At 46.1% G+C, this 27,474-nt stretch overlaps 1 protein-coding gene across 1 annotated transcript in view; it reads right to left on the reverse strand.

Annotated features, from left to right (window-relative positions):
- Nucleotides 1-4,343: 4,343 nt before the first annotated feature.
- RBKS (ribokinase) overlaps nucleotides 4,344-27,474 on the reverse strand; it is a 276,072-nt gene continuing 252,941 nt past the window's right edge. Inside the window, exon 8 of the mRNA XM_029592954.1 lies at nucleotides 4,344-4,449. Within this exon, the coding sequence (XP_029448814.1) occupies nucleotides 4,444-4,449 (6 nt within the window). The 3' untranslated portion in view covers nucleotides 4,344-4,443. The remainder of the gene's footprint in view (nucleotides 4,450-27,474) is intronic.

Raw genomic sequence — 27,474 nt, forward strand, 5'->3', positions numbered from 1 at the left:
TCCAGGATTGTCCAAGGTTCTGTCCATTAACAAAAAAAGCACTCTTCTCCCAGCCCTCGAACCTCACAAAAGTGACCAGAAGCATGAAACCCATCTGCAAGGTCCTTCGAAAAATAAAATCTGGGCCCACAGGTTCATCATGGATATATTTCCACTGTGCTACCTGTAGAATTTTAATAAAATAATTCACTATGCGTATCTGCCTTAAATTATGGAAATTCACATGATGACTCCATCTCATTATCAATTGACTTTTCATCATCACTTTTCAGTATTTCATCATTATTATAATGACCAATTTTCTCTTCATTTGGGAAATAAATAACTTGATCATATTTCCCCAAAATGTCATCTTTGTTTTCTAGAATTTCAGCTCTTTTCTTTACTCAAGAAATTTTGGATCTCTGCTTGTCATAATCTTCATTTTGGGATCGTACAAGCGATACACTCACAGTTTGCTTGATGTGAACGCTGTCATCACAGCGGCACCTTAAAGATATCTGTCCCTCCTGACGCAGCCTGACGGTGAAACACCGGGTCCGAGTCGGGGGACCCTTTGAATTGCTACTATAAACCTAATGGAGTTGCCATAAGAAACATTAATACATTTGATTTTTGAATTGATGAATTCTTGGACCTGCAAGTTTATTCTGCATTATTGGTGCATCAGCCACTGCTGATTTCTCCCATACCCAGACTCTGTAGGTCCTCCTCAAAGACTGCCCTACCAGGACAGACAGGTAGGGAGGGCCACGTCATCCAGGGCACCCGAGATGATAATTAACTTGGGCCCTTGGAGACTGGTGTGATTCCCAGGAGCTTTCCTCCCCACAGGATCCCACATGGAATTCATAGCTGATGCCAGAATAATCCTACTGCATCAGGCACTGACCCAGTCTTGAACCCAGTACATGGATTAAGGGGGAATTAATGACATTGGTGTGCTGGTGGTGCCAGGCTAGGGCTACACATACCCAGTAGGGTATGCTTACAGATTCTGGAAGCTATGTAGTTAAAGTTCCGTGCAGGGCTCCATCTGATGATATCAGCCATGTGTGAGGACTGCCATATTGCTTGCCCTCGGAGAAAGAGGGAGCAAGTCAAGGGCAGCGAGAGATGAAGAGGACCTTGGTGAGGGAAAGAAGAGCTGGAAAGGATCCTGTGGATGTGTGATGAGAAAAGGGAGACGAACCTTTGGTGGGAGGAAGAGGAAATGAAAAGGAAATTAAAATGGGAGATGGAGATGAACTTAAGGAGTATGAGACATGGAGAAGAATCTGAGGAAAAGGAGTGAGAGACAAGGAGAGCCAGTGGGGAGATAGAGAGAAATTGCAGGAGTAGGTAGAGAAGAATTTGTTGGCAGGAGATGAAAAGGGACGTAAAAGAAGCAGAAGGAGGGAAGAGAGAAAGAGCAGAAGGGAAGACAAGGGGGAAAAGGAGTAGGGGATGATGATGCACATCATCATCTACAACTTCCTTTTTTAAATCTTAGATCTGCCCGGGTACGTCATGTATGAAATTCAGTCAAATTTCTTTTTCTGTTTATGGGAATTTTGAAAAACAGGACAATTGTGAAACCCTGTTCTTCCTTAAGCAGGATATAGGACAATTTGTTTGAAAAACAGGATCATCCTGTATAAAGTAGGTCACCTGGCCACTTTAGGATTACTATAGGTTTTCATAAGTTTTAGAGGGGTCAGAGTTCTATTTACAGAACAAGGCAACAGGGCCCCCTTGCAGAATATGAAGAGAAATGTACCGAGTTTTTTTTCATATAAGAGTAACGATGAATTGCAAGATTGCTTTGCACTCTGTATTACATACTCTATAAGTGTAATAAATGTCCCACAAGAGTAGTAACATTGAGGCCCCTATTCAGAAGCCATTAAACAGATAAATGAAAAGTTTTCTGTCTAAATGGCAAAGCGGCGGTATTTGAAGCTGTATGTGGCTAGAATTTAGCCACATAATTCAAGGGCAGTCCGGGGGCGAGCAGGAGGCATTTCGGGGTGGGCCAGAGTTAGCTGCTTAAGTTATACAGCTAAGCCACTTAACCTATGCGGCTAACTCTAGTTGCACCATAGGGCTGTCCTGTAGTGAGCATGATATATGTACCTGGCTAAGTTTAAGGTTGTTGGCTATATTCAGCAGTGCAGCCACGCTGCTGGATATCCCCGTTAAGTTAGCCGGATAGCTATATCTGGCTAACTTAACTAGCCGCTCTGCAGCTGAATGTCAGCCCTTATGTGAATATCCTTTCAATTTCTCTTTCACAAGCTAAACCTAATAATGGGTGGGATAAAGAGAGGAAAATAAAGACTGGGAGATTCTTGAAGGCTCACAGTATTCCTAGCTACTTCCTTTTCACATTCACCTGTGTTTACTAAAAAAAAAAAAGGTCCAAGGTATGCACTGGAGGGGTGAGCAGTGATATCTTGGATAGGTGTATGTATTTGGGTGTTTTTCAAGAATAAGGACTGTCCAAACCCATCCACGAGGGTGCCAAACGGCAGTTTGTGCAATAAGAACCTCCCACCCTGTGCATTTTTTTTCCCAAGACAGGAAAACTGTGGCCGTAGTTGAGAAACAGAAGTTTCGACAGAAAAACAAGATACCCACAGCTAATTTTACCAGTGCTTGGGCACAAGCCACAAAAGGCAGTTCCCAAATTCTTTGTGTTCTCAAGACGTCAGTAACCAGTAACGGACTTCTTTGCCTGGTCTTGAGATTTCTTTTCCTTAATTCCTAGCCCAATACATTATGAAAGTTTGTAGTCCCATCCTTCATTAGCGAAAATGAGAAACAAGAGTTGCTGTAAGGACATGGCATCGCAATAATGGGTCATGTTTTGCTTCTGAGTTCCCCGGGGCCGGTGCAAGAGTATTTGGCACCCTAGGCGAACCTTGGGTCGTGCACACCCATTCCCCAACTTACCTACTGGCATCAGCTCCAATACAGCGCTGTTTCGTGTCACTTCAAAGCAGATTACATTCAGGTATTCAGTATTTCCCTATCTCCAGAGGGCTTATACTACCAGTGGCAGTGACCCCAGCTTAGCCATCCCCCTTTTTTTTTGGTGGGATTTGCTCTGGCCCTCCTCTGGGCCTCGTGCTGGCAGGATTTTGGAGCTCTAGGTGACCCATCTAGTTTGCCTAATGGAAGCACTGGCCCTGGAGTTTCCAGCTCAGTTGAAAATGCCATCTACTTTGGCTGCGGTATATTGAGCCTCCATGTGCAGCTTCCTGGGTTTTGTTTTTTTTACCCTTACTCACTCCAAGCCCAGACATCGCAGCAATGTTTAGGAAGCACAGGCCAGGGCTTCCTCCAGAACCTGGTATGTGTACACCACAAGTCTGGCTAGTGGGTATCATTGTTGCGCAATGGCTGGGACTCCTATCTCCCCAGAAGGCTGTGAACGCCGACCCAGCAGCATCCCCAGCCTTGAGCAGCCCAAGAAGCTGGAGCTACTTTTAGTAATCTAACCTGGATCTCCCACACACAGCAGTATATTGCACTGCCCTAGTGACCTTATGCAGTACTCGTCTGTCAAGAAGTGGGTTAGTGCTTAGGGCAAGAAATGTGGGAGGCAGGAACAATTTTGAGAGGGGCTATAGCTCCAGGGTGGCTTCTTCATTAACCCCCGTAAAAGCGGGCCCAATCAATCCACTTAGAAAATGAGCCCCAAATTCTTGGCACCGGCCTTTGGTTCCTTGTACTTTTTGCAGTTAAATCCCAGCTCTGACCTTCAGTGGCTTGTGTTAAGTATTACATTTTTTTGAGGAGGAACACTGTCTTTCTCCCATCCCTTTCAATTTAAAAAAAAAAAATGGTAGGACTGGAAATTCAGCTGCTACTGCTGCCATTTGATAGGGATGGAGACTAGACTTTGTGCTCCCTCTTACCAGCCTGGCATATGCCAACACTGGACCCAAGGAAAGGCCTCTTGAATAAGGTACAAACTCGAGCTGCATGTATAGGAGCACAGAGTACTACCAGAAAAATAGGTATTTTCTATGCACTTCTAGCAGTATTTTCCTATTTTTCCCCCAAATCTTTAGGTTCTGACTTCACAAAAATGCTGTGCATACCGAGGCTATTCAGCTGCTTACTTGTGCACGTTTAAACCATGTGATTCATGTGTTGTGAGTGCAGGCAATGTGAGTGGCTTGTGTACAGCGCCCTTCTTGCACAGGACTCACTTCATGTGTAGCAGAAATCATGCATACAATAAACATGCATTTCAGCAAGGCTATGGTGTGGACATTTGTACACATGGACCTCTTATAGATGAGATAGTCAACAAAGGCAAGTAATAAAATATTCAATAATGCCTTTACTGCAGAGCTTTCAATCAGTAAAATTTAAATATAGTTCAAATCACAGTGTGTCCCCCGACGTGTTTCACCCGAAGGCTGCGATGGGCGGGACCAAATGGCAGTAGGCTCAAAGCTATAAATAACAACAAAAATATAAATTTGTGTTAAATAAGAGATACATTGTATAGGGCATCAAAGAAACATGGGACAAGCGTGCTAGATTACAGACACAAAATATACCTTCAGTAAAGCATTCATAAATCTTTTGGCAGAAGCTCTAAATGATACTGACAGCTGAGGGGATTTAAACCCGAAGTTAGAAAAGCACGCCAAGGGGAGAACCAATTAGACGCTGGGTAGAAAGAAACCAATCAGGCAACAGAAGAAACAAACAGTCAATCAGAGGGAAAGGGGAAAGTGGCCAATCATGCACTAAAAATAAGATACAACCAGATGTAAATAAAAGAAGGAAATGAAAAATAAACCAAAATCACAGAAAGATGGACCACTCTTATTTCCGGGTTCAAGCCCTCAGGAGACAAGGAGTGGAGCTTATGGGTCCAACATTGTTCTCTGCGTACAAGAGAATTGGACAGATTATCTCCTCTCCAAGGTGGAGTAACCAAATCAATCACAAAAAAATTTAAGATCTGAGAGAACATTAGGGGGCTCCAGCACGAGCTGTGGGCAGGCAAGAAGAGCGATAAAAAATGCGAGTCTTCAAAGACCATATCATTTTCCCAACGTAAGGTAGGGGTCAGGAACAGATAATCATGTATACAACTCTGCTAGAAATGCAAGATGAAGTGGGCCGTAGGAGAAAGGTTTGACTAGTTTCAAGATGGGAAATAACTGTAGTGGATAGAGAGAGAGAGAGAACAGGCTGAACATTTGCCACAAGGAAAGAGGCCAATTGATTGGGAAGGTAAAGGAGGCGGGAGAGAATGGAGTTCTGAGTGTACAAGTAAGTCACAAAGATTTTTGCGCAGTGAAAAGCAAAATGGGGGATGTCATGAAAAACTACATGGGAACACTGGCCAATGGCACCTGTCCAACCCGAGCAGAAAAAGGGAGGATGCATGTAAGGCGATCTGACGTGTCGGTGAAAGGCAAAATAAACAATAAGTCCCGACTGATGCATTTGAACACACTTTTGATAACCAGGGAGGGATACCCACGAGAGGTAAAATGGGATATCATAATTGTAGATTGACATATAAAATAATCCTGCGTGGCACAAAGGTGGCCTAATATAAAAAATTGTACGACCGGATGTTATCCCACAAAACCCATGGATTGTGGCTTGTGTATGCAAGTAAAGTGTTGCTATCTATTGCTTTACGGTAGATGAAAATTAAGAAGCCAGTGTCAGAAAAGAGATGTGAACGTCAAAGAAAGAAACGCAACAAGAGTCAATACAGTGATTAAATTGTAAATTGGGATCCAGGATGTTGAGCAACTCATGAAACAAGAAAAACTGAATGTCGGTGCCTATCCATATAAGAAAAATATCAGACTAGGATCATCAGCTTGAAAAGTGTCAGATAGATGAAAGAAGATTCAAAATCTGCCAAGCTGTTTCTGGGGCCATGGTCACACCTATAGCAGTAACCGTTATTTGTTGGTAAAATTGACCCTGAAAACAAAGAAATTTTCAGTTAAGGCTAACCGAGTGAGATCAACCAAGAACGAGGTGGGAACACGTGAACTGAGTCTGTGCTGCAACAGGACCAAAATGATAAGGGATAAAGCTGCCTCCTGGGGGAATGTTAGAATAGAGGGAGGAAATCCCCTTCCTCCTGATTATCCACATTGATTCAGACTTTAGTTCAACAAGGACTTATTAGACACTCTATCACTAATCATGAAGCAGAATTTTTAATAGAAAAATTTCCTGTGGTCCCTCCCGGCACAGCCTACGGGCGAAACACAGGTCCGTGTAGGGAGACACAATGTGATTTGAACTATCTTTAAAATTGCTGATTGAAAGCTCTGGAATAAAGTAATTACTGAATATTTTATTACTGTCCTTTGTTGATCCTTTGGTGGATATTTATTTATTTATTTATTTATTTTTAATTTTTATATACCGATGTTCCTGTAAAGAATACATATCGCACCGGTTTACAAGGAACTGAACAGTCGCCTCCAGGGTGGAAATACATTAAAACAGTCGCCTCAAGGCAGAATACATTAACACAAGTATACAGGAAAACTATTAAAAGAGAACTTTCATAAAAACTCAATTAAATGTAACTGTGAACCATAAATCAGGAACCATAAATCAGGAACATATGTACAGAGGTAGGTATATCGTCTGTCGCTTCACCAGATTTTAGCTCTCAGGGAAAGCTTGAGTGAATAGCCAAGTCTTTAGCTTCTTTTTGAATGTCGGAAGGCATGGTTCTTGGCGGAGGTCCGGTGGGAGCAGGTTCCAAAGATGGGGACCTGCAGTGGACAGAGCTCGTTTCCTCAATGAGGTTTTTGTTGGCTGGGTGTGAAGCATGTTCTGGTATGCACTTCTGATCGGTCTATTGGAGACGTGTTGCTGTAGTTGGAAGGATAGGTTGAGGGGGGAGATGTTGTGAAGAGCCTTGTGAATCATCATGAGGGATTTAAATTGTATCCTAAATTTTATGGGCAGCCAGTGAAGATTTTGGAGGATAGGGGTGATGTGATCCCATTTTTTGGTGTTAGTGAGAATTCTGGCTGTCGCGTTCTGGACCATCTGAAGTGGTTTGATGGTGTTGGCTGGCAGGCCCAGGAGGAGTGAGTTGCAATAGTCCAGTTTAGGGAGGATGATAGATTGTAGTACCAAGCGGAAGTCTTGGAAGTGTAGAAGAGGTTTTAATTTTTTTAAGACTTGCAATTTGAAGAAGCAGTCTTTGGTAGTATTGTTTATGAACTTGGTGAAGTTGAGTTGGTTGTCCAGAAGTACACCAAGATCTCTTACTTGTGGTGTGTGGTCGATTGATGTGAAGGAGAGTTGGGTGGAACTAGTTGGGTTGAATAGAGAGCACTTGTCTGGAGCTATTATGAGGATTTCAGTTTTGCTAGTATTTAGCACGAGGTTGAGGCTTGTTAGCATGTTTTTGATTTCCGAAAGGCAGCTGTTCCAGTAAGACCACGTTTTGTGGAGGGATTCCATTATCGGGATGAGGATCTGAATGTCATCCGCGTATAGGAAGTGTGTTAGCTTGAGGTTAGATAGTAGATGGCAGAGTGGAAGGAGATAAATATTGAATAGTGTTGGTGAAAGGGATGATCCTTGAGGTACCCCCAGCTTTGATCTGATAGGGAGTGATTCTTTGTTGTTAATCCTGACCTTGTATTGTCTGTTTTCAAGGAAAGATTTGAACCAGTTGAGCGCTGAACCTGTTATACCAATATCTGCTAGACGCTGAATGAGGCAGGTATGGTTCACAGTGTCGAATGCTGAGGAGAGGTCCAGTAAGACGAGAAGGAAAGGTTGACCATTTTCCAGGTTGATGAGGATGTTATCAGAAAGCGAGGCTAGTAGAGATTCAGTGTTCAGTGACTTTCGAAATCCGAATTGATTGGAGGTTAGAATGACATTCTCTTCTAGGAATTCGGATAGTTGTCTGTTTACTACCTTCTCCATGATTTTTGCAATCATTGGGAGGTTGGCAATTGGTCTGAAGTTAGCTGGGTCAGTGGGTGGAAGGTTAGGTTTTTTAAGGAGAGGCTTGAGAATAGCAAGCTTGAGTTGGTCAGGGACTTGACCTTGGGAGAGCGAGCAGTTTATGATGTCTGCTATCGGTTTAGCGATGATGTTAGGAATGGAGAACAGTAGATTGGATGGGATGTGGTCAAGTGGGTGGGATGAGGGCTTCATCTTCCTAAGGATGTTTTCAATTTCTAAGGCGGACGTCTGCTCAAGGGAAGCCATCGAAGCTCTAGTTGCTTTATATTGCATGTGGGTTGGGTGAGAGTGTTGTGTGCTGGTAGTGGGAGGGTAGTTTGGTTGAGGAGAGGGCACCTTGAGAGGAGCGAGGAGGGTGTCTATTTTTTTCTCAAAGTAGACCGCCAGTTCGTTGGCTTTGTTGGATGCTTGTGTGTCTGGTATAAGAGGGGTAGTTGGTTTAGTGAGGGCTGACACATAGGAAAACAGAGCTCTAGAGTCGAAGATAAAGTGGTGGATCTTTTTTGAGAAGAATTCTTTCTTGGTTATATTGATGATGTTTCTGTAAGAGTTTAGGCAAGATTTATAAGCCAAGAGGGTAATAGTGGACGGGTTTTTTCGCCACCTGTGTTCCTTACATCTTAGCTCTTGTTTGAGCGACTTCAACTCCGGCGTGAACCAGGGTTTCCTGTTGTCCTTTTCAGGATGGAGCAATTTCGTGGTCATGGGGCATACTTGATCAGCCACCCTATTGGTGATGTTGATCCATGAGGTAGTGGCAGTGTTGACGTCTGAGAGGTTTAGTTGAGCTAGTTCTTTGGATAAATGAGAGCTGAGGATTTCTCCAGTACAGGGTTTTCTGATGGCGACTGAGGTTGCATGTGTAGTTTGGGGAGGGTGTTCCATGATCTCTAGAGCCGTGGAGATGATTCGGTGGTCCGTCCAAGGGACCTGTAGGCATGATGGATTGTTAACGGACGATATTCCTTCATTTAAGAAAATGAGGTCTAACGTGTGACCTGCCTTGTGGGTGGGTTCGTTGACAATTTGCCTGAACCCCATGTGGCCGAGGGAGGAGAGTAGGGTTTCGCAGTTGGTGGAGCGAGGTAGGACGTCCACGTGCAGGTTGAAGTCTTCCATGAGGATCGCTGGTTTTCCTGCATTAAGATGTTTGGCGGCTAGTTCAATGATGGGGGATGGGTCTGCCTCGAGAATTCCTGGGGGAGCGTAAATCAATCCGATTAGAAGGTATTTTGATTTGAAGAGGGCAAATTCGAGGTTGGCTGTTGTAATTGTGGCTTGTAGGGTCAGGCCTAATCCTTTTTTGGCAGCTAGGAGCAGCCCTCCTCCTCTTTTTTTGATCCTGGGAATAGAGAGTAGGTCATAAGCCTGGGTAGGTAGCTGATTTAGAAGTACTGTAACTGTAGTTTTTAACCAGGTTTCTGTGATAGCACAGATGTCTGGTTTAGTATCGTTTAGGAGGTCGTTGAGGATGTGTGATTTTTTAGAGATGGACTGAGCATTGAATAAAGTCAGTGAGAAAAGTGCCAGGCCTAGTAGTTGTGTGCAAGGCGTTATAGAGATGGGGATGATCCTCTGTTGTCGGTTGCGTGAATGTGGGTAGGGCTTAGGGAGTCTCCTCAGACGGTTGTAGAAGATAGGAATGTTGAAGGATCGCATGTTGGCTACTGGAACTACGGGCAGTGCTGGTAGATCGAGTGGGGCTCGAAAGGGAGGAGCCTGTGGCTATGATAGCTGGTGGAGCTCTGAGGCTTCTCAGAATGCTTGAACCACCAGGTTGTGGTAGAAGAGGGCAGAATAAGCAATAATGGAGGCGAAGCAAAAGTTGAGCCTTACTAGAGGCAGAGTCTCCACTTGGGTCTGCACGAAGGGGCGAGTAGCACTGTTGTGGTGGGGTAGTGTAGCGAAAGGAGGGCTTTTCGTCTGAATCCTCACAAAGGCTCACAAAGGAGCGCACTAAGGGGCAGGCCCCTTAGGTTGCGCTCCTTTGGGTGCGCGACGCCTGGTGCGCGACGCCCCAGGGAGCGTCTGCAATTTAAGGGCCTGAAAACAGTGCTGGGCTAGACGGCTGGGTTGGGGGTGGGAGCAGTATCACTCACCACGTGGTCCTGCTGCTTCTCTTTATTTTGCAGGTTTATTGTTAGGATTCGTGGACCCTTGGCCCGAGGTGAGGGTTGATGCAACCTGCGGGGAGGAGCCCCACAGGTCCTCACCATCGGGAGGCGAGGTTAGCTGCAACAGGGGACACGGTAGAAGTGGTAGAGAGATAGAACGTCCCGCGTCACAGCCATGTGATAGTAGAGAGAGTACTATGAGGTGTCTCGAGGAACGGGGCAAGAGACACAGTTCGGAGGGGACACACAGTACTCAGGCAGAACTGGAGATGCAAGTACCAGAGCAGGAGCCTCCGACAGAGAAGCGCTAGGCAGGCTCCGAGGAGCGGGCAGCACGAGGCAGGAACTTCTGGAGGAATGCAGCAGAGACAGTGGGACAGCATGGCGAGAGAGGCTCTGGTGGTGTTGCGACTGCGACCTCCAGGTCCTGATATGGGCGCGGCCGCTAGCTCATGGGAGAGCATGAGCCCCTGAACCATGGCACGACTCAGAGAGGAGCCCCGAGCCACAGAGTGGGAGGTGAGCACATGAACAGGAACAAAGCAGGACTGGAACTAAAGCAAGGAACTCGGAACAGACACCAAGCAGGATCAGCCCTCCACTGGACCCACACGCACCAAGGAGACCCAGCAATGCAAAGCTGGTCTCAGGAGTAGCCCTCTGGTCACTCGAAAGCCCTTTCGAACCCGCCGCTTGGGAACAAGTGCGTGAGGCCAGATGGAAGCTGAGGGCAGGAACAAGACGACTTGGAACTTGGAAGGACTCAGATGATGTCTTGGAACTTGGAAGGACTCAGACGAGGACTCAGGTTACTCGGAAGACTCAGACGAAGACTTGGAACTTGGAAGGAGTCAGACAAGGATTCAGGTTACTTAGAAGATCTCAGGCAAGGTTTCAGGACTCAGGCGCAAGTACTGGGTGAGAACTGCATTGCAGAATGCCCTACACAGCCGCCCATGGCTGGTCACGGACCATGCTGAGTGCGACGCAGACTCCAGGCGAAGTAGTGGAACTTGAGACTGGAACATATCAAGATTCAATAGAAGCCTGCACTGGGGCACGCCCTACATAGCCGCCTGTGGCTGGTTGCGGACCACACAGAAGCGGAGCAGGTTCTGGCAGAATCTTGGGCATGGACTGAAGCAGGCAAGGAACTCCGAAGACCAGTACAGGATTCAAGACTCAGGATTCAAGACTCGGAACTTGGAACTCGGAACATTAAAAACAGGGGTCTTCCAGAGACTTGCACTGCAGACGAGAAGAAGGCCTTTTACCACGAAGCGCCCTACATAGTCCCGCATGGGCTGGTCACGGACCACAACGGTGTCACACCAGGAAAGGTGGATGCAGGAAACTGGGAACTGGTTGCAGAGGCGAAGACAAAGGTATCAGGACCAAGATATCAGGAACACGGAACATCTGGAACATCAGGACTCATGAACGGAACCACGGAACATCAGGACATGCAACAGGTGACGAAGGAGCTCCGATGAAGGACGAGACCAGGAACATCAGGACGAGGAGACCAGGAAAACAGAACGAAGCCATCTAGATAAGTGAAGACCACAGAGGACCTGGACCGGCAAGGAAGAACATGGCAACCATGAAGTCCGATCCGAAGGCCCTGAGGAGCTAGAGGTGAGCCCTTTTAAATGGCTGAAGCAGTAAGTTGAGCTGAAGAGGACTTCTGGTGGGGCCACGGGCTTTTCCCACTGCTGGCCCTTTAAATAGCAAGAAGAGGTGCGTGCCGGTGCCTAGAGGAGGGCCCAGGGAGGACAAGCAGGCGTCGGAGGTGGCCTCCAGGCTGCAAGATGACGCTCAGTGGCAGCGGCTTCCCTTTTCCGCTCAGGGAGAAGCAGCCAGGCGGCCTCCTGCCGCAAAGATGAAAGAAGCAGCAGCGGCGGCAGCACACCGCATAGATGAAAGCATCTTGGGACAGCTCTAAGCTGTGAAGATACACGCCAGCGGCGGCAGCTTCATGCTGAAAAGAAGCAGCGACTCGACGGCGGCACCAAGGCCGCAAAAACTACATCAGCGGCGTCGGGCAGGATGACAGCGCTGGCGGCCGGGCCATGGGAAGTGGCCTAGTGGTAAGTGGAGAGGCCTGCTCACGAGATGGGCTCTGCGAGCAGGATCATAACAGGTGTGATGACATAGGCTGACCCGAGGAGCAGGGAAGCCTGAGTCAAATCTCCAAAGTAGTGATGTAAGCTGCCCCGAGGAGCGGGGCTGCGCACGGTGGAATCTATGGAAGAGAATCGTGGGCACTGCTCCGAGGAGCGGGGAGGTGCAGAGTACAGTCACTGGAGTAGAGCTTAGGCACTGCCCCGAGGAGTGGGGAAGCGCAGAGGACAGTCACTGGTGTAGAACGTAGGCACTGCCCCGAGGAGCAGGGAAGCGCGGAGTACAGTCACTGGCATAGGGACTGCCCCGAGGAGCGAGGAAGCGCAGAGTCGATTCTCCAAAGCAGTAAGGTAGTTCGTGGGGCAACCCTGAGGAGCAGGGAAGCCGGCAGGCAGGACCTCTGGAAGGCGCAAGGGCTACCCCAAGGAGCGGGGAAGCCTGGAGACAAGGTCTCCAACTAGAGCACGAGCAGGCCCCTGAGGAGCGGGTACCCGAGCCAGAGTCCAGAGCCGCAGATAGATCCAAGGCAGGAACCACGGGTCCAAGGAGACAGGAGCAAACACCAGTAGGTGAAGGACCTCGTTGCCAAGTTGAAGAGCAAGGCCAAGGGAGGTGCTTAAGAATCCCAACCTTGTGATGTCATCAGTCGGGGACGCCCCTGAGGTTCCCGCCATTGGGCCTTTAAAGGGAGGCCCAGTGGCACGCGCGCGCACCTAGGAAGGCCCAAAGTTGGTGTGGGGATCGGCGGTGTCCCGGCCGCCATGAGGAGTCTCAAGAACATGGAGGTATGCGGTGGTAGCGGCTAGCCCCAGCCGCGAGTTGACCCGGAGAGGAGACAGGGCAACAGATGACGTGAGTTGAGTCGGTTGAGGCCGTCTGTGAATGACTGTCATAACAGATATCAACTACCCTCTTGCACACATTGTTTTTCTATATTTTCCTTCTAGTAAAATATCCTGCCCTCTTTCCCCTGGTGGGATAGGTTTGACTGCTTTGGTCTCCAAGAGGGAAGAGAACTCCTTTAAAAGTAGTTCCTGATACTAGGAGGTGTAGTGAGTGATAGATTCTTGGTGGGAAATTTGGAGAATGTATTTATATTAACATTTATTACTTGTATTATCAGAAACAAGCTGTGCCCTCTATGATATACAAACAACATGTTTAACAATACATTTTAATATAGACACATTAAAATGAAAATAAAAATCACAAAATTGTACAAACCAATTTCATTAAACAAATACAGAAAAAGTCCTAACAATACCCAAAGCAGATCGATAAATTGCTTTCCTAAATAGCGAAGTCTTTAGACTTTTGAAAAGAAACGATCTCTACAAGCATGAGTATATATGGGTAAAGCTTTCCACAAAGGTGGTCCCTTCACAGAGAAAACCCTATTCCTTGTTCCACACAACCTATTACAAACCATTGACTCTGGACCCTACTTAAGAGTACTTAAGGCTAAGATTGACCAATTGATTGATGATTCTAAGGCTGCTGGTTTTCTCATTACTATTTATTTATTTATTGAGTTTTATATACCGTCGTTCGGTTTCGCTATCACAACAGTTTACAAAGTTTCGATGTTTCACAGAGTGTACAACTAATTCATATTCTTGTTAATAAAGTTATGTTAGTCGTTAAGACATAGTTTGGTTGTTAAATTGTACAGTTAAATTACTTGCTTTGGATTTATTCTACATCTTTATATGGGCCAGTAGGGAGGGAAGTTGTAGCATAGAGTCAAATCCTTTGAGCACGGTGTTGTTAAGTGACAGGAGTAGTGATTCAGTGTTTAATTGTTTCCTGAATCCGAATTGCGTGGGAAGTAGGATGTTGTTCCTTTTCAAGTGGTCACTGAGTTGGGAGTGGACGATTTTTTCAATAATTTTGGCAATGAATGGTAGGTTTGATATGGGTCGATAGTTTAGTGGGTTTTCTGGATCCAGGTTGGTCTTTTTCAGTATGGGTTTGATAATTGCTGATTTTAGGCATTCGGGATAGTTTCCTTCTGTGAGGGATAGGTTCATGATGTCGGTTAATGTTTTGGTTATTGATGGTTCGATGATCATGAGCTGCTAGCGGTCAAGCTAGCCTTAGAGGAATGGCAACACCAGTTGGAAGGAGCTAAGCACCCAGTAACTATCTATATAGATCACAAAAACCTAGAACACCTGGTACAAGCGTAGAAGCTGAACACCCAGTAAGCCCACTGGTCATTGTTTTTTAACCAGTTTGACTTTGAGTTGTGGTACCGTCCCACTGAAAAGAACTGACAAGCCAATGCTCTTTCATCTTCCTTTGATATGGAAGGCTCTCTGGAGTCTCCACAACATATCATTGATCCTGCAAAAATTGTGGTTGCTGCCATATTCACTGTTCCTCTTGGGAAGACTGTGGTTCCATGGCGCCTATGACAAAAGATTCCTCAATGAGCTCATGACTCCCACTTGGCGGGTCACCCAGCTTCACCCAAACCTTGGAATTAATTGTCCAACGCTACTGGTGGCCCCAGATAAAGACCGACATAAAATATTACATAGAGTGCTATGAGTAAGAATGTGTGAGCATGATGTTGGGGGTTGTTAAAGCCCCTGCCATCCCCCAAGGAACTCTGGACCCATTTAGCCACTGACTTTGTAACTGACATTCTGCTTTCTGGTAGCAACATCACCATATGGGTGGTAGTGGATAGATTTTCTAAGATGGCTCATTTCACACTCCTTCCGGGCCTCCCATCTGTACCTGAACTGGCTAAATTCTTTTCCAACATATCTTCCATCTGCACAGGCTCCCCCTTCACATCCTCTCAGACCAGGGAGTTCAGTTTATGGCCCACTACTGGAAGGGCTTGAGCAGGAAGTTTGGAATAACATTGGATTTTACATCAGCTTACCACCCTCCGAGCAATGGACAAACCAAGCAACTAAATAAGAGTCTCAAGGCCTTTTTACGAGCCTATGTGAGCCAATAGTAGGATAACTGGGCCTCCCTCCTCTGATGGGCATGAACAGCCATAGTCCTTCTACATAGTGTTTGGACATCATCACTGTACACCCAGACCCATTCCGGTTCCAGTTACTAACCTGGAACTAACCTGATGGGGCATGAACTCCAGGAACTTTGACAGAGACAAGCCACCTCCTTGAGCACGTGGGAGAGCGATATGAAAAACATGCAGATGAGAAACATTGCCCATCTCCTCAACTCTGCCTGGTAAGCCTGATTTGGCTCAGCACTAAAAACCTGTGCTTGAGGATGTCATTCCTCAAGTTTGCACCACAATTCATTGGTCCATTTCCCATTGAGCACCAACTGGGACTTATGGCGTACAAGCTCAAATTACTGGCATCTTTATGGATTCATGATGTTTTCCACATGTCTCTGTTGAAACCTACAATTCTTTCTTGGCCGGGCAGACCTCTACTCCAGATCACCAAAGTTGCTATGGAAGAATACACTCAATTCGAAGTCCAGGAGATTTTGGATTCCCAAAGGGTCCAAAACCAATTGCAGCATCTTATGTCCTGGAAAAACTATGGACCCAAGGAAAATTCTTGAGAGCCGGTCTCCAATCTGCAAGCCCCCCAACTCATATATGAGTTTCTCAGGAGATTCCCTGAGAAGCCCAAGCCTAGAAGATTAATAACCTCCTTTCAAATCTTAACCTGATTCTCAACACAAACAAGACCGAATTCCTCTTAATCACACAGGATGGTAACTTTTCTCTAAACAACCTACCCCCTACAACGATCCCAACCATCTCTCCCAAAGTCAGAAACCTAGGGGTAGTCATGGACATTCAATTGAGCTTCACAGGCTTCATTAACAACACAATAAAGGAGTGCTACTTCAAACTTAAAGTATTAAAAAGACTAAGACCCCTCCTTCATTTTCAAGATTTCAGGTCTGTCTTACAAGCGATCATTTTTTTCAAAAATCGATTACTGCAATGCTCTTCTTCAAGGCCTTCCAGACAACTCCATTAAACCTCTCCAGTTGCTTCAGAATGCAACTGCAAGGATACTCACAAAGTCTAACAAAAGGGACCACATTACACCGATCCTTAAGAAGCTCCATTGGCTCCCAGTCAAATTCAGAATCCTCTACAAGCTTTTAGTAATCACCCACAAAGCCATTCTTAACATCTCTCCGCTGGACCTATCGACCCCCCTGCAACTTCATACTTCAACCCATCCTCTGAGATTAGCGCAAAGAAGGACTCTTAGAACACCTACATTCAAAACCTCCTTTAGTAAAAGAGCCTTTTCCACCACAGGCCCCAAACAGTGGAACCTGCTCCCACCGGACCTTAGGCTGGAATAATGCCCAATTACATTCAAGAAGAGACTTAAGACGCTACTATTCAGACAAGCCTTCCCATAACACTCGTCCTTGCCTCATCCTCCACGGACCTTCTCTTCCTAAGCTCAGATGCCTAAGCACTTTTTCTTCCGCTGCCTAAGCTATTTAATATATGTATATTAGTTTCATTAAATCTATGGTAACCCTCCGCTACCCTCCCCCACCTTCCAACCCCCTTCCAATCCCTCATTCCTACCCCTTCCCTCGGAATACCTTGTTACCCCAAAAAGCCAACTCTTATCAGTTCTTACCAGTTTTGACACGTTACTCCCCATGCTTAAGCTGTATCCAAGTTTTTCTCTCCCTCTGTTCTATGTAAGACAACTTTGTCACTGTTTTTTATGGTTGCAATGGAAACCGGAGTGATAATTAACTCTGTTATTTGAACTTCGGTATAGAAAAGTTATAAATAAATAAATAAATAAGATTCTGTGTGTGTGTGTGTGTGTGTGTGGGGGGTGGGGTGGGGTGGCTTTGGAGGAGGGTACTGTTAAGATTCGTGGCTTGTGGGTTGGCCCCATGAGCCACTGCACTTACCCCTGACGCCACCATTTCTTCACTGCCATGCTCCTACTCTGCCTTGTGACTCCCTTATATGAGTGTGGCGCCTCTTAAAGGGCCTGCAGTGGGAAAAGACTGGTGGCACCCTTGGATGACATTGGCAGCCCAACCCTATATAAACACTCCTCAGACCTTCCTGCTTTGCCTCAGCAGTAGTTCTCCTGCCTTTGCTGTGCATGTTGCCTTCAAGTTCCTGGTTCCTGTGTCCTGATTCTTTGTCATGCCTTGCCTCGTCCCGCCTTCCTCTCCAGCCTTGTCTCAGCCTGCTTACCTTGTCCAGTCTGCCTTGTCCTTCTGTCTTGTTGTTCAGTGTCTTCAGTTGTGTATTCATGTACACCTGGCCTGACTCTCCAGATATTGACCTCTTGCCTGGACCTGACCATCTTTTCTAGCTGCCTGCCCTGACCTTGGCCTGTCTCCGACTCCATTAGCCTGCTGCCTGCCCTGACCCGGGTGTGCCATTGGACTCTTGTTTTCTTCACTGCCCTTGGGACCTGCCTAAGTCCTGCCAGCTGCCAGAACCCAAGGGCTCAACCTGCAGGGAAGGTCGCTGGTATAGGGAAGCTACAGACTGTCCCGCTATAGGGCACGTTGGGCAGCTGCCGACATAGGCCTTGGAGTTTGCCTACAAGGCTGCGCAACTATGCCACAGCACAAAGGGCTCACATCCACGCTACCCTTTACCTCTATGAGTATAAGCTAAACACTTTAGGGCTCTTCAGTCTAGAGAAGCCTGAAAGGAGATATGATAGAAGTTTATGAAATCTTGAGTAGGGTGGAATAAATAAACAGGAAATGGTTATTTACTCTTTCAAACAGTACTAGGACTAGGGGATACTCCATGGAGCTAATAGGTAGCACATTCAAAACAAACAGGAGTATTTTTTTTTCACTCAGCACAGAAACTGTGGAATTTGTTTCTTGAGTAGGTGAAAGCAGCACAAGTTCTTGGAGGAAAAGTCCATAAACCATTATTAGCCGTGTAGACTTGGGAAAGCCACTGCTTATTCCTGGTTATGAGCAAGGCCTTGATCTATTCTTTGGGATCCTGCTGGGTACTTGTGAAGTGAATTGGCCGCTGTTGGAGACAGGTTGCTAGGCATGATCCAGTGTGGAATTTTTTATGTTCCCCTGGTTCCTGCTTATTAAGTCCTTATTTGGACAACCAGCCACTGTTATTAATAGTGCTCCACTGGAGCTTCAGAGCCTGCCTTCATGAACGCCAAGAATGTTAGTGCATCCCCTCTACGTTCACAGCTGGGGCACCCAGCCTCCAGCAGTGCGGATCATACCCATCCTGGCTAGCACTTCTTGGCCTGTAGCAGCACACCCCTTTAGCTTTCGATGTGTGTCCGTCAAATAACCTGAGACTGGCCCAATGGCAGCAGTGCTTATAGGGCTCCCAGGACCAATCTAACTATGCTTGTCCCCTATGGGGCTACTGACTGGACCCGAAGAATGATAGGGAAGCACCTTCCTCTTCCACCTTTACTTTGAGCACCCAAAACTGAAACAATGCTCATTCCTTCAGTGGGCGGGTAGATAGGCAGGTGATCAGGGTAGAGACTTGCTCTTTCTGATGAGGCCTGATACAGTGGCCTGCTGAGTGCTTTGCACCGGTGGGAAGGGAGAAGAAGAAGCATGAGAGGGGGAAGGGGACCACAAGATGCACACAGTGCCGAGACCCCACTAGGATCACCCAGGCCTGCACCAGGTTTACAAAGAAAAGAAGAATCTTAATGCTTTTGTTACTTCTAGTTGTCAGCTGAATTTTCTAAAACTCTTTTTATGCTAGCGTTGCTGCTTTAAGCACAGAAACAGCAACTTAAGAGCAGCAGACCGGATAGAGAACTCTCATCTCCATCCGCAAAGTACTGGGGGATACGAGCAAAAACATCCCTGGGGGGGGGTCCCTTACAGCAAATGCTCGTGTGCTGGCAGGTTGTGACAGTGTAATTCCCTGCACTCATCAAGACACTTTCAACATTCACAAAGCTTCCTAAATCAGATGCAAGAGAAGGGCATGGCTGGACAGTCCAGCCAATGACATTGGAGACCTTGGCCAAACCCCAAGTTCAACTCCTGCTCCTACGGCGGTGCTGAAAGGCTACAATATAAGTGTTAAATGAATGCAGAAGTACATTTTTTTTATTTGAGAATAGACGTTTGGTTCAATGTACAAGCAAAGCTGAGAGGGGTGCACAAACAAATCTGTGCACATATTTAATGCAACTTAAATATGGATTCGGCAGGCGCAGTCATACAAATCTGTTTCATCTACAGAAATTACAACTAGAAAACACAAGCAGGTACATGAACGCAGATGCCCTGACACGTTACAGCTGCAGCATTATTTTGCTGGTGCTATATTTCTGGTGAAAGCTCACCCGTGGTATCTTTGGCTCAGCACAGCAATGTCTCCAAAAGATGTTATGTAAAAATCTCCTTCAATCTTCACCACTTCCTGTGGTGTGAAAAGGGGAAGGCCAGTGTGGCTGATGAAATAGAGGAAAGGACCATCTGTTGCAAGGATCCACGCAAAGGTCAAATTACACTTAACACTGCGTCAATGGGTAATTTCCCTCGTCACTCATCCCCTGTCCCACAGCCGTTCTTCAGTATTCCAGTTTGGGGAAGCAAATCAGGGCAGCTTCAATCTTATGTAATCTTACTCTCTCTCTCAGAGAGACTGTTGTTTTAAATCATTATTACTTCCCTTTCAGTCTCCTGTTTATCTGTCTCGGTTCTCTTGAATAACCAATGGCCTCATAGGTAAGTAGAACATCCAATTCCTGGAAATGCTAGTGGACCAGGAATGCTAAATAACAGCTGCCTGGCAGTGCCACAGCACAGGGCAGTCCTTTGAACAGACCAGACTTGTTCTCCTACAGTTTCTTGCCAAATACAGACTCTCTTTTGCCTGCAAGCCACATATTTTGCTGACATGCTGGAGCTTGATTCCAATGAGCCCATTTGCATCTATCTGCATTGAAATTCCCATTGCAGACGTATGACACAGCAACACTCTTTTTTCTGAATTTTACACTGATAATGATAAAATATCATCAGCATGGAAGATCTTACAACAACCTTTGTAAATGTTACAAGAATTCTTATCCTCTGCTTTGCAAATGAGTTTTATGATCATCCAGGAAGCCTAATTCCAAATTCCAGTATACAACACAATAAGGCCTGTAGCTCTTTCAAGATGATCCATGGGGGTCTTGTTCACTTTTACACATCCAGCTCAGGAAAGCCAGTCCTGTATGGTTTTGTCTGTCCAAAATATGGGTAAAACAGATTTACACAAAATAAAATTTCAGAGGCTTTTAGCTACACCAGGTTCTCAACACCCGCAAGACCTGAATGTATGGGGGAAGCTATTCTTCTATTCCCAAACACAAAACAATTATGAAACTGTAAAAGACTATGGTAAAGATGGCCTATATCTGTCTGTGGCAGGAAAATAAAGATTCAAGTGAGAAGTTCAGAGGTCAATATTCCATGCAGGCTGTTTAAGTAACTTGGCTGGATACAACTGATCCGGCAAATTTACAAGGTGTATCCAGTGGCACGGCTATGTCCCTGAATATACACGTAAATCTTCAGACTTAGCCATATAAGTTATAACCAGCTAAGTTTAGACCAGCTCTATGGCACATCTAACTTAGCCGGTTAACTTATGTGGCTGAGACCAAATATCATTAGTTAGCTGCATATCTTATACAGCTAACTTGCTACACCCTGGTCCGCCCACTCCATGCCCAAAGGTTAAGTAGCATAAGTTACGTTTATCTGGCTAAATAGCACTGAACATGCTTTGAATTTTGACCTCCATGATCATATGCCATCAGACGTTTAAACTAGAGGTCGGGGGTAGCAGAAGGAAGCCAAAGAAATTGGAATGTTGCCTTTGATAAATAAAAATACAAGAAGTGGGAGGAGAAATTAACAAAATAAAATAGCTCTATAGCCCACTCTTGAGCAAAAGGGCAGAAAAGGTGTCCAGGAAGATCAATGAGCTGAAGAAGAAAAGCTGGAAAGTTATAAGCACAAATGCTTGTAGTTTGGGCGAACTTGGATATTGTTGCAGTTACAGTTGCATGAGATACAACTATACCAGGCTACAACCTATTGAAGAAGGATAAAGATGACAGAAAAGAGGTAAGAGTTACTCTTTATGACAAAAACAATATCCCAGCAACTAAAATGCAAGGAGCATGGGGGAAGGAAGGAACACTATGGGCTGTCTTAAAAAGAGAAGATGGCACTTCCATTTATATGGGTGTGGTCTACAGGCCCCTGACATAAACATAATAAATGGACAGAAATCTGGCTGAAAGGAGGTAAGGAACAGAGAGGTGTTGCCCATTGGATATTTTAATCTACCAGACGTTGATTAGAGAATCCCTGCTGCAAAATCTGCAAGAAGCCAAGAGATTGTGGATGCCCTTCAAGGGTATCTACTCAGTCCAAATTGTGATGAAACCCTTGAGAGGAGGAGCAATACTGATACTCACAAATGGAAAGCATATCTCTAATATCCACTTAATAGATACAAAAACACATTTTATAAACTAAAAAAGGGTTTTATAAAATTGTGCATAACTGTACCTATTAGTGACTTTAAACAAATAAGTGCGAAATTAACCCTAATCAAAATTATAAGAAATAGTAGGTCTATTAGAAATTATAGATAAACAGATTAAGATCATAGATAAGGATAAATTACTAGTCATTAATTGAGAAAAATACTGCTTGGTACCAGGAAGGGGAGGGATAGCAAGTGTTTTAGGTCATTTTGTGTTTTCTGCAAATAGAACAAATTACCGTATTTGCCGGCGTATAGGACGCAGTACAGTATAAGACGCACCCCCCTTTTTTCTACACATTTTTAAGGAAAAAATAATTTTCTATATTGGCTTCCCCATTGCCAGAGTAGGAGGATTAAAGCTGCTAAGTGTCGCAGAATACTAACGGCGTCTGGGGGGGGGGGGGGGGGAGTGACGCAGTGGACAGAGGAAGAAATGGAGGTGAGAGAGAGAGAAGGGAACATAGAAGGGAGAGAGGATCTCCCATATTCCTACTTCCTGTGGTTCCAAGAAGTCTTGTGAGCCGCTGCATTCACCCGAGGTCTTGCCGGGCCTCTTCACTCAGTACAGCTTGGATACCACCAGCGCTGGATCTCCGACATGCGCGCACACCATGCCAGGACGCTATTGTCTCCTTCAGCTACCCTGGGTCTCCTTACACGTGGCACTGAGATTTTTTTTTTTTTTTTTTAGCCCACAGTCCTACAAGTCTCCATCTCCAATCATCCCCCTTGCCCTCCAACACTCCTGTCCACATCCAAAGAACTGGTCCTCCCCCTCACCTACCCTCAACAAAACAAGAAAAAAACCCCCCAAACAGGGTTGTGTGCAAGAGCCAACCCCGGTCACCACAGGCGACGCTCCAGCAACCAGCTCCACCACACCCCACCCTCCACACAAAGGACACCAATCAAACACCTCTCCATGCGACCTCCGCCCGCCGCCACACACCAAACCCAAACCACCTCAGAAAGAGCCGCACCAGGTCATGCCTAACCCCCTGCCTGAGGAAAAAGTGCCAGGGGTGCCTCATTTCAACATTTTTCCGTTCCCTCTCTGTGTGTTCTGTGCCATTTGCCTGGAATGCAGCGTGCGGGAATGTGTGTGCTCGGGGCTCTTCTAGTGCAGTCGTCCTTCTGGGTGGGGGTCGTGATGGCGGCATGCGCACAGAGGAGTGGGCTTGCACTTGACGTTCAGTGTTGCTTGGGCTGCTTCTTGGTGTGCAGGGAGGGCTGTGCATGGTGCAGGGGACTGCCTTGCTCTGCGGTTTTGGGGAAATCTGAATGTCACGGGCACATTTTCCTCTGGCACTGAGACTTAAAGGGCCCATGGGGGGGGGGGGGGGGGGGAGTGACATGGTGGCTTCGGGCAACGAGGGCACCGCCCGATTGGCCGGTGCTGGGCAAAGGGGGCTTGCTTCGGCCCAGCCCCTTTTGCCCAGGACCGGCCAATCGGGCAGCGCCCCCCCCCCCCTGACGCTGTTAATTTTGATTACCAGTGCATAGGACGCACTCCATATTTTCCCCCTATTTTGAGGGGAAAAAAGTGCGTCCTATACGCTGGTAAATACGGTAAGTACATTTCTTCTAAGCTTGATTGGTAGCATTATATTAGTTTGTGGTAATAATTTCTAGATTCTCTGGTTTACTTGTATACCCTCAGCAGCAAGAATCTACAAAGGGAACAACACAAAAGTATATACTTGCAGGACAGTTGAGTAAAAGGCAGGGACTCTGGCAGGTCTCCTCACTTCTTTCAACAGTTACCAGAAGTTCCCATCAACTGAAGGTTGGCTGGGAAACATCATATTATCAAAGCTGTCACTGCTGTTACTATTTCTACTGCTCTCCAGACAAATGTCCTAATCCAGAGTGATGAACTGGTTCAGTGTGAAAGATGTCTGCAGATCGACTTCCCTCAGGAAACAGGTGGAAGAACTCAGAGAGGAGGTGGTGAGGCTAAGAAACATCCAGGAGAATGAGGCCTACATAGATGAAATGCTTATCAAGGCATAAAAAATGGAAAACTCAAGCAGAGGAGGGAAGGTGAAACTGGACAACAAGAAGACAGCTGGACTCACATTACTACACCCTACACCACAACTCCAACTTCCTTTGAGCTAAAGAACTGGTATGCAGCCCTGGAAGCGGAGGAGGAGAAACCGTCCCAGGATGAGGAGGAACTGAACCATGCAAACCTCAAAACTGGGCCTCAACAATTATTGCACCTGGGAGATGGAGGGTAGTGGTGGTTGGTGATTTACTTCTGAGGGGCATGGAGACATCAATCTGCCAACCAGACTTGTTGTCCCAGGAAGTGTGCTATCTGCTGGGTGCCAAAATCTAAGACATCATGATGAGATTGCTGAAAATTCTCAAGTCTACTGACTACTATTTGATGCTGATCATCTCTTGGCATGAATGATACTGCTAGGTACCATATAGAGTGGTGCTGCAATATTGGAGAAGGGCAATTGTGGTCCTGCTTCATAAAAATGGTAGCAGGGAGGAGACTGAAAAACATAGGCTGCTTAGGCTTACCTCAGTGGTGGGGAATTTAATGCAAACTCTGCTGAAGGAAAGGATAGCGAACTATCTACAATCCAGCAGACTGCAGGATCTGAGGCAACATGACTTTTACCAGAGGAAGGGATGTGTCAAATGAACCTGATTGATTTTTTTTTTGATTGGGTGACTAGAGAATTAGATCAAGGAAGGAGCACTTGATGCAAAGTTTTTGATACAGTCCTGCATAGAAGGCTCATGAATAAAATGAGATGTCTGGGAGTGGTGCAGAATGGATTACAAACTGGTAGACAGGCAGATGACAATATGTAATGATAAATGGAACTTACTCAGAAGAGAGGACAGTGATAAGTAGAGAGCCTGAAGGGTTGGTTTTGGGAACTGTGCAACAACTTTGTGAGCAATATTGGGTGATAGTGTCTGATGGTCTGAAGATAGCGAAGCAATGGAATAAGCCAGTGGCTAAGGCCAGAAGGATGCTGGGCTGCACAGAGGCATAACCAGAAGGATAAAAGAGGTGATAATGCTCCTTTACAGGTCTTTGCTGAGACCTCACCTGAAGTACTGTGATCAGTTCTAGAGACCGTTTCTGAAAAAGGATAAAGACAGGATGGAAGTGGTCCGGAGAAAGGCAACCAAAATGTTGCAGGGTATGCACCATAAGATGTATGAGATGCAACTGTAAGACTTAAATATATATACCCTGGAGGCAGTGTCGGTGCAAGGGTATTAGGTGCCCTAGGCGGATTTTTCGCTGTCTCTTCTCTGGCACAGGCCGCACCGCACAGCATGTCAGTCAGTTGCCCTGAGCGGCCAAGCCCCCGATTAATTTATTGCACCGCCATGAGACGGTGGCTCTTGCTGAGTGCTGCAGCTGCTGCCCCTGGTACCCTAGCCTCACCCGCCAAGTTCGCTTAGTGCTTGTGCTGGCCCTGCTTGGAGGAGAGGGGAGGCAGGAGAGGTACGATACAGACTTTTAAATATCTGAAAGGTATTGATGATGCAGAGGAAGGCAACATTTTTTTTTATTTAAAAGAAGCTGTAGAACTAGGGGTCATGGTTTGAAACTCCAAAGGGCTAGACCCTAAAACAAAATGTCTTCATGGAAAGGTTGGTGGATATATGGAAAGCCTTCTCAGAAGAGGCGGTGAAGACAAGAATGATGATGGAATTCAGAGGGGCTTGGGATAAACACAGAGAATCGCTAGTGGATGGAAATGAATAAAACAAAATAGGGATAACCTATTGCTAACTTTGATGTTACATTTCTGAATGGGGGGTGACCTGCACAGAGCGAAACCCTTAACTAACCCTTAACATGAGGCTTGGGGGGATGTTAACCTGCCTGGAGCAGCATTTCTCACTCTTAATAGAAGGCACAGGGAGGGGAGGGGGAAGTAACCTGCACAGGGTGGCAGTTACCACCTTTAACAGAAGGCATGGGGAAGGATTTATCCTGCATGGAGTGGCAGTTACCACCTTTAACAGAAGGCACGGGGAAGGGATTTATCCTGCATGGAGCGGCAGTTACTACCCGAGCAACTTGCTGGGCAGACTGGATTGACCTTTGGGGTCTTTATCTGCTGCCATTACAGGTTTCAAGAGTTTCCCACAGCCAACCTTTCCCCAGCATGTCTTTTTTCCTTTCCTTCTTATAGTGGTTCTCTCTTCATGCAGCCTAATGCAGCTCCTCTTGGCCTCTTAACAAACTCATGTATCACAGTTTGGTCCTTTTTCTCACGACACAGCAATGCAGTGCTGGTTAGAACCCACCATGGCTTTTTGGACTGCCCCGGGAAGCTTGACTTTGTGGCCTGGAGCTCCCACTCCAGATTCTTCTTCTTTTCTCTTTCAGTCCTGCCCCGATCCTCTGGAGCAGGCCCCACCCAGCATGAGTGATGAGTCTTCAGCTGCTAGAGCTGACAGCTCTCTTCCACCTTTGAGTGGCTCTGCCAGTTCTAAGGAAGATTTTGCTGCACAAATAATCCATTTTGTCTTACAATCGTGCACACAAACCTACAAGCTCTTCTTCCTGATTCTTATGAAAATGTTATGGCTATTCCTCCCACAATTTCCCCATGTTAATTGTTTCCATTCATCTGATGTATCTGGCATCATTTATCCCTTCAGTTAGTGACGGAGCAGCAGTAGTGGCTGGATACTAACTGGCATCATTTCACATGATAGAACAAGTGATATGTTTCCTTTCAGATATGGAGGATATCTTTCTTGGCTATCAGAAGAAAGTATCTACTCCGAGGGCGTAGCGGGAGTTTTTCTATGACTGTGTCTCGTGCAGCATGCCAGAACCGTCTTTACCCTTTGCAAGATTTGCAAGTTATGCCTTCATCCCAGTTTCCTCTTGTGGCAAGACAAGATTGAAGGGATGGACCCCTCAAAGGGAAATGTCTTCTCCTATAAACTGATCTTGCAGAGGCTCCAAACTCTAAGATCTGATACGTGGTCCTCTTTCATGCCCCTGAAAACTGTCACTCCTGACATTAAGTATCCTTGCTATGTTCTCTTAACAGCCAAGATTGTAAATGAGAATGAAAGGGATCTTTTAGGGAAGAATCCTCTAACTAGGCGAAAGGGTGAAGGAGCACCCTTGCTTGCACCTTCAGAACTAAGTCCAGGGAATGTCCAGGCTTCCAGCAGAAACACCTGTTGAAGACTGGATGTTGACCATGCTTCTATCAGGATATCCGAACTCCCTGGCTACTACTTTGTTTTTTTCAGCTGAAGAACTTACTCATCTTGGAGCTTCATGGGCTTGATCTAAAATATCCACTCATGGAAGCATCCACCTGATCCCTAGTATGGCAAAGGCCACTTCTGCCAGTCCTTACACTTCAGGGTAATACTGTCAGTTCAAAACATTTGTGTGTAGGACATGGTGTTGGCCATGTGAGCTGCTACTAGGTCCTGCAGAGGAAATATGTCCCAGACCAAGTTTGTCTCACCAGGGTATCTGAGGGCTACTACATTCCCTCTATTTGTTCACATCGGCTAATGATGTTATATTAACTACTGCCTGGGCTGACTTCTTCTGAGCTAGAAGCCAGAATTTCTGGAATGCTAGATGGTTGGCTCTGGCCCTTGGCCTAAACCTGTTGGTTCTCCTCTAGGATTCCTGTCCTCACTTCAGCTGCCCCAGATCATGACTCAGTCGACCCAGATCAATACCTACAGTACCTTAATGTAATCCACTTT

This window comes from Rhinatrema bivittatum, chromosome 3 (genome assembly GCF_901001135.1).
Source record: "Rhinatrema bivittatum chromosome 3, aRhiBiv1.1, whole genome shotgun sequence".
Lineage (NCBI taxonomy): Eukaryota > Metazoa > Chordata > Amphibia > Gymnophiona > Rhinatrematidae > Rhinatrema > Rhinatrema bivittatum.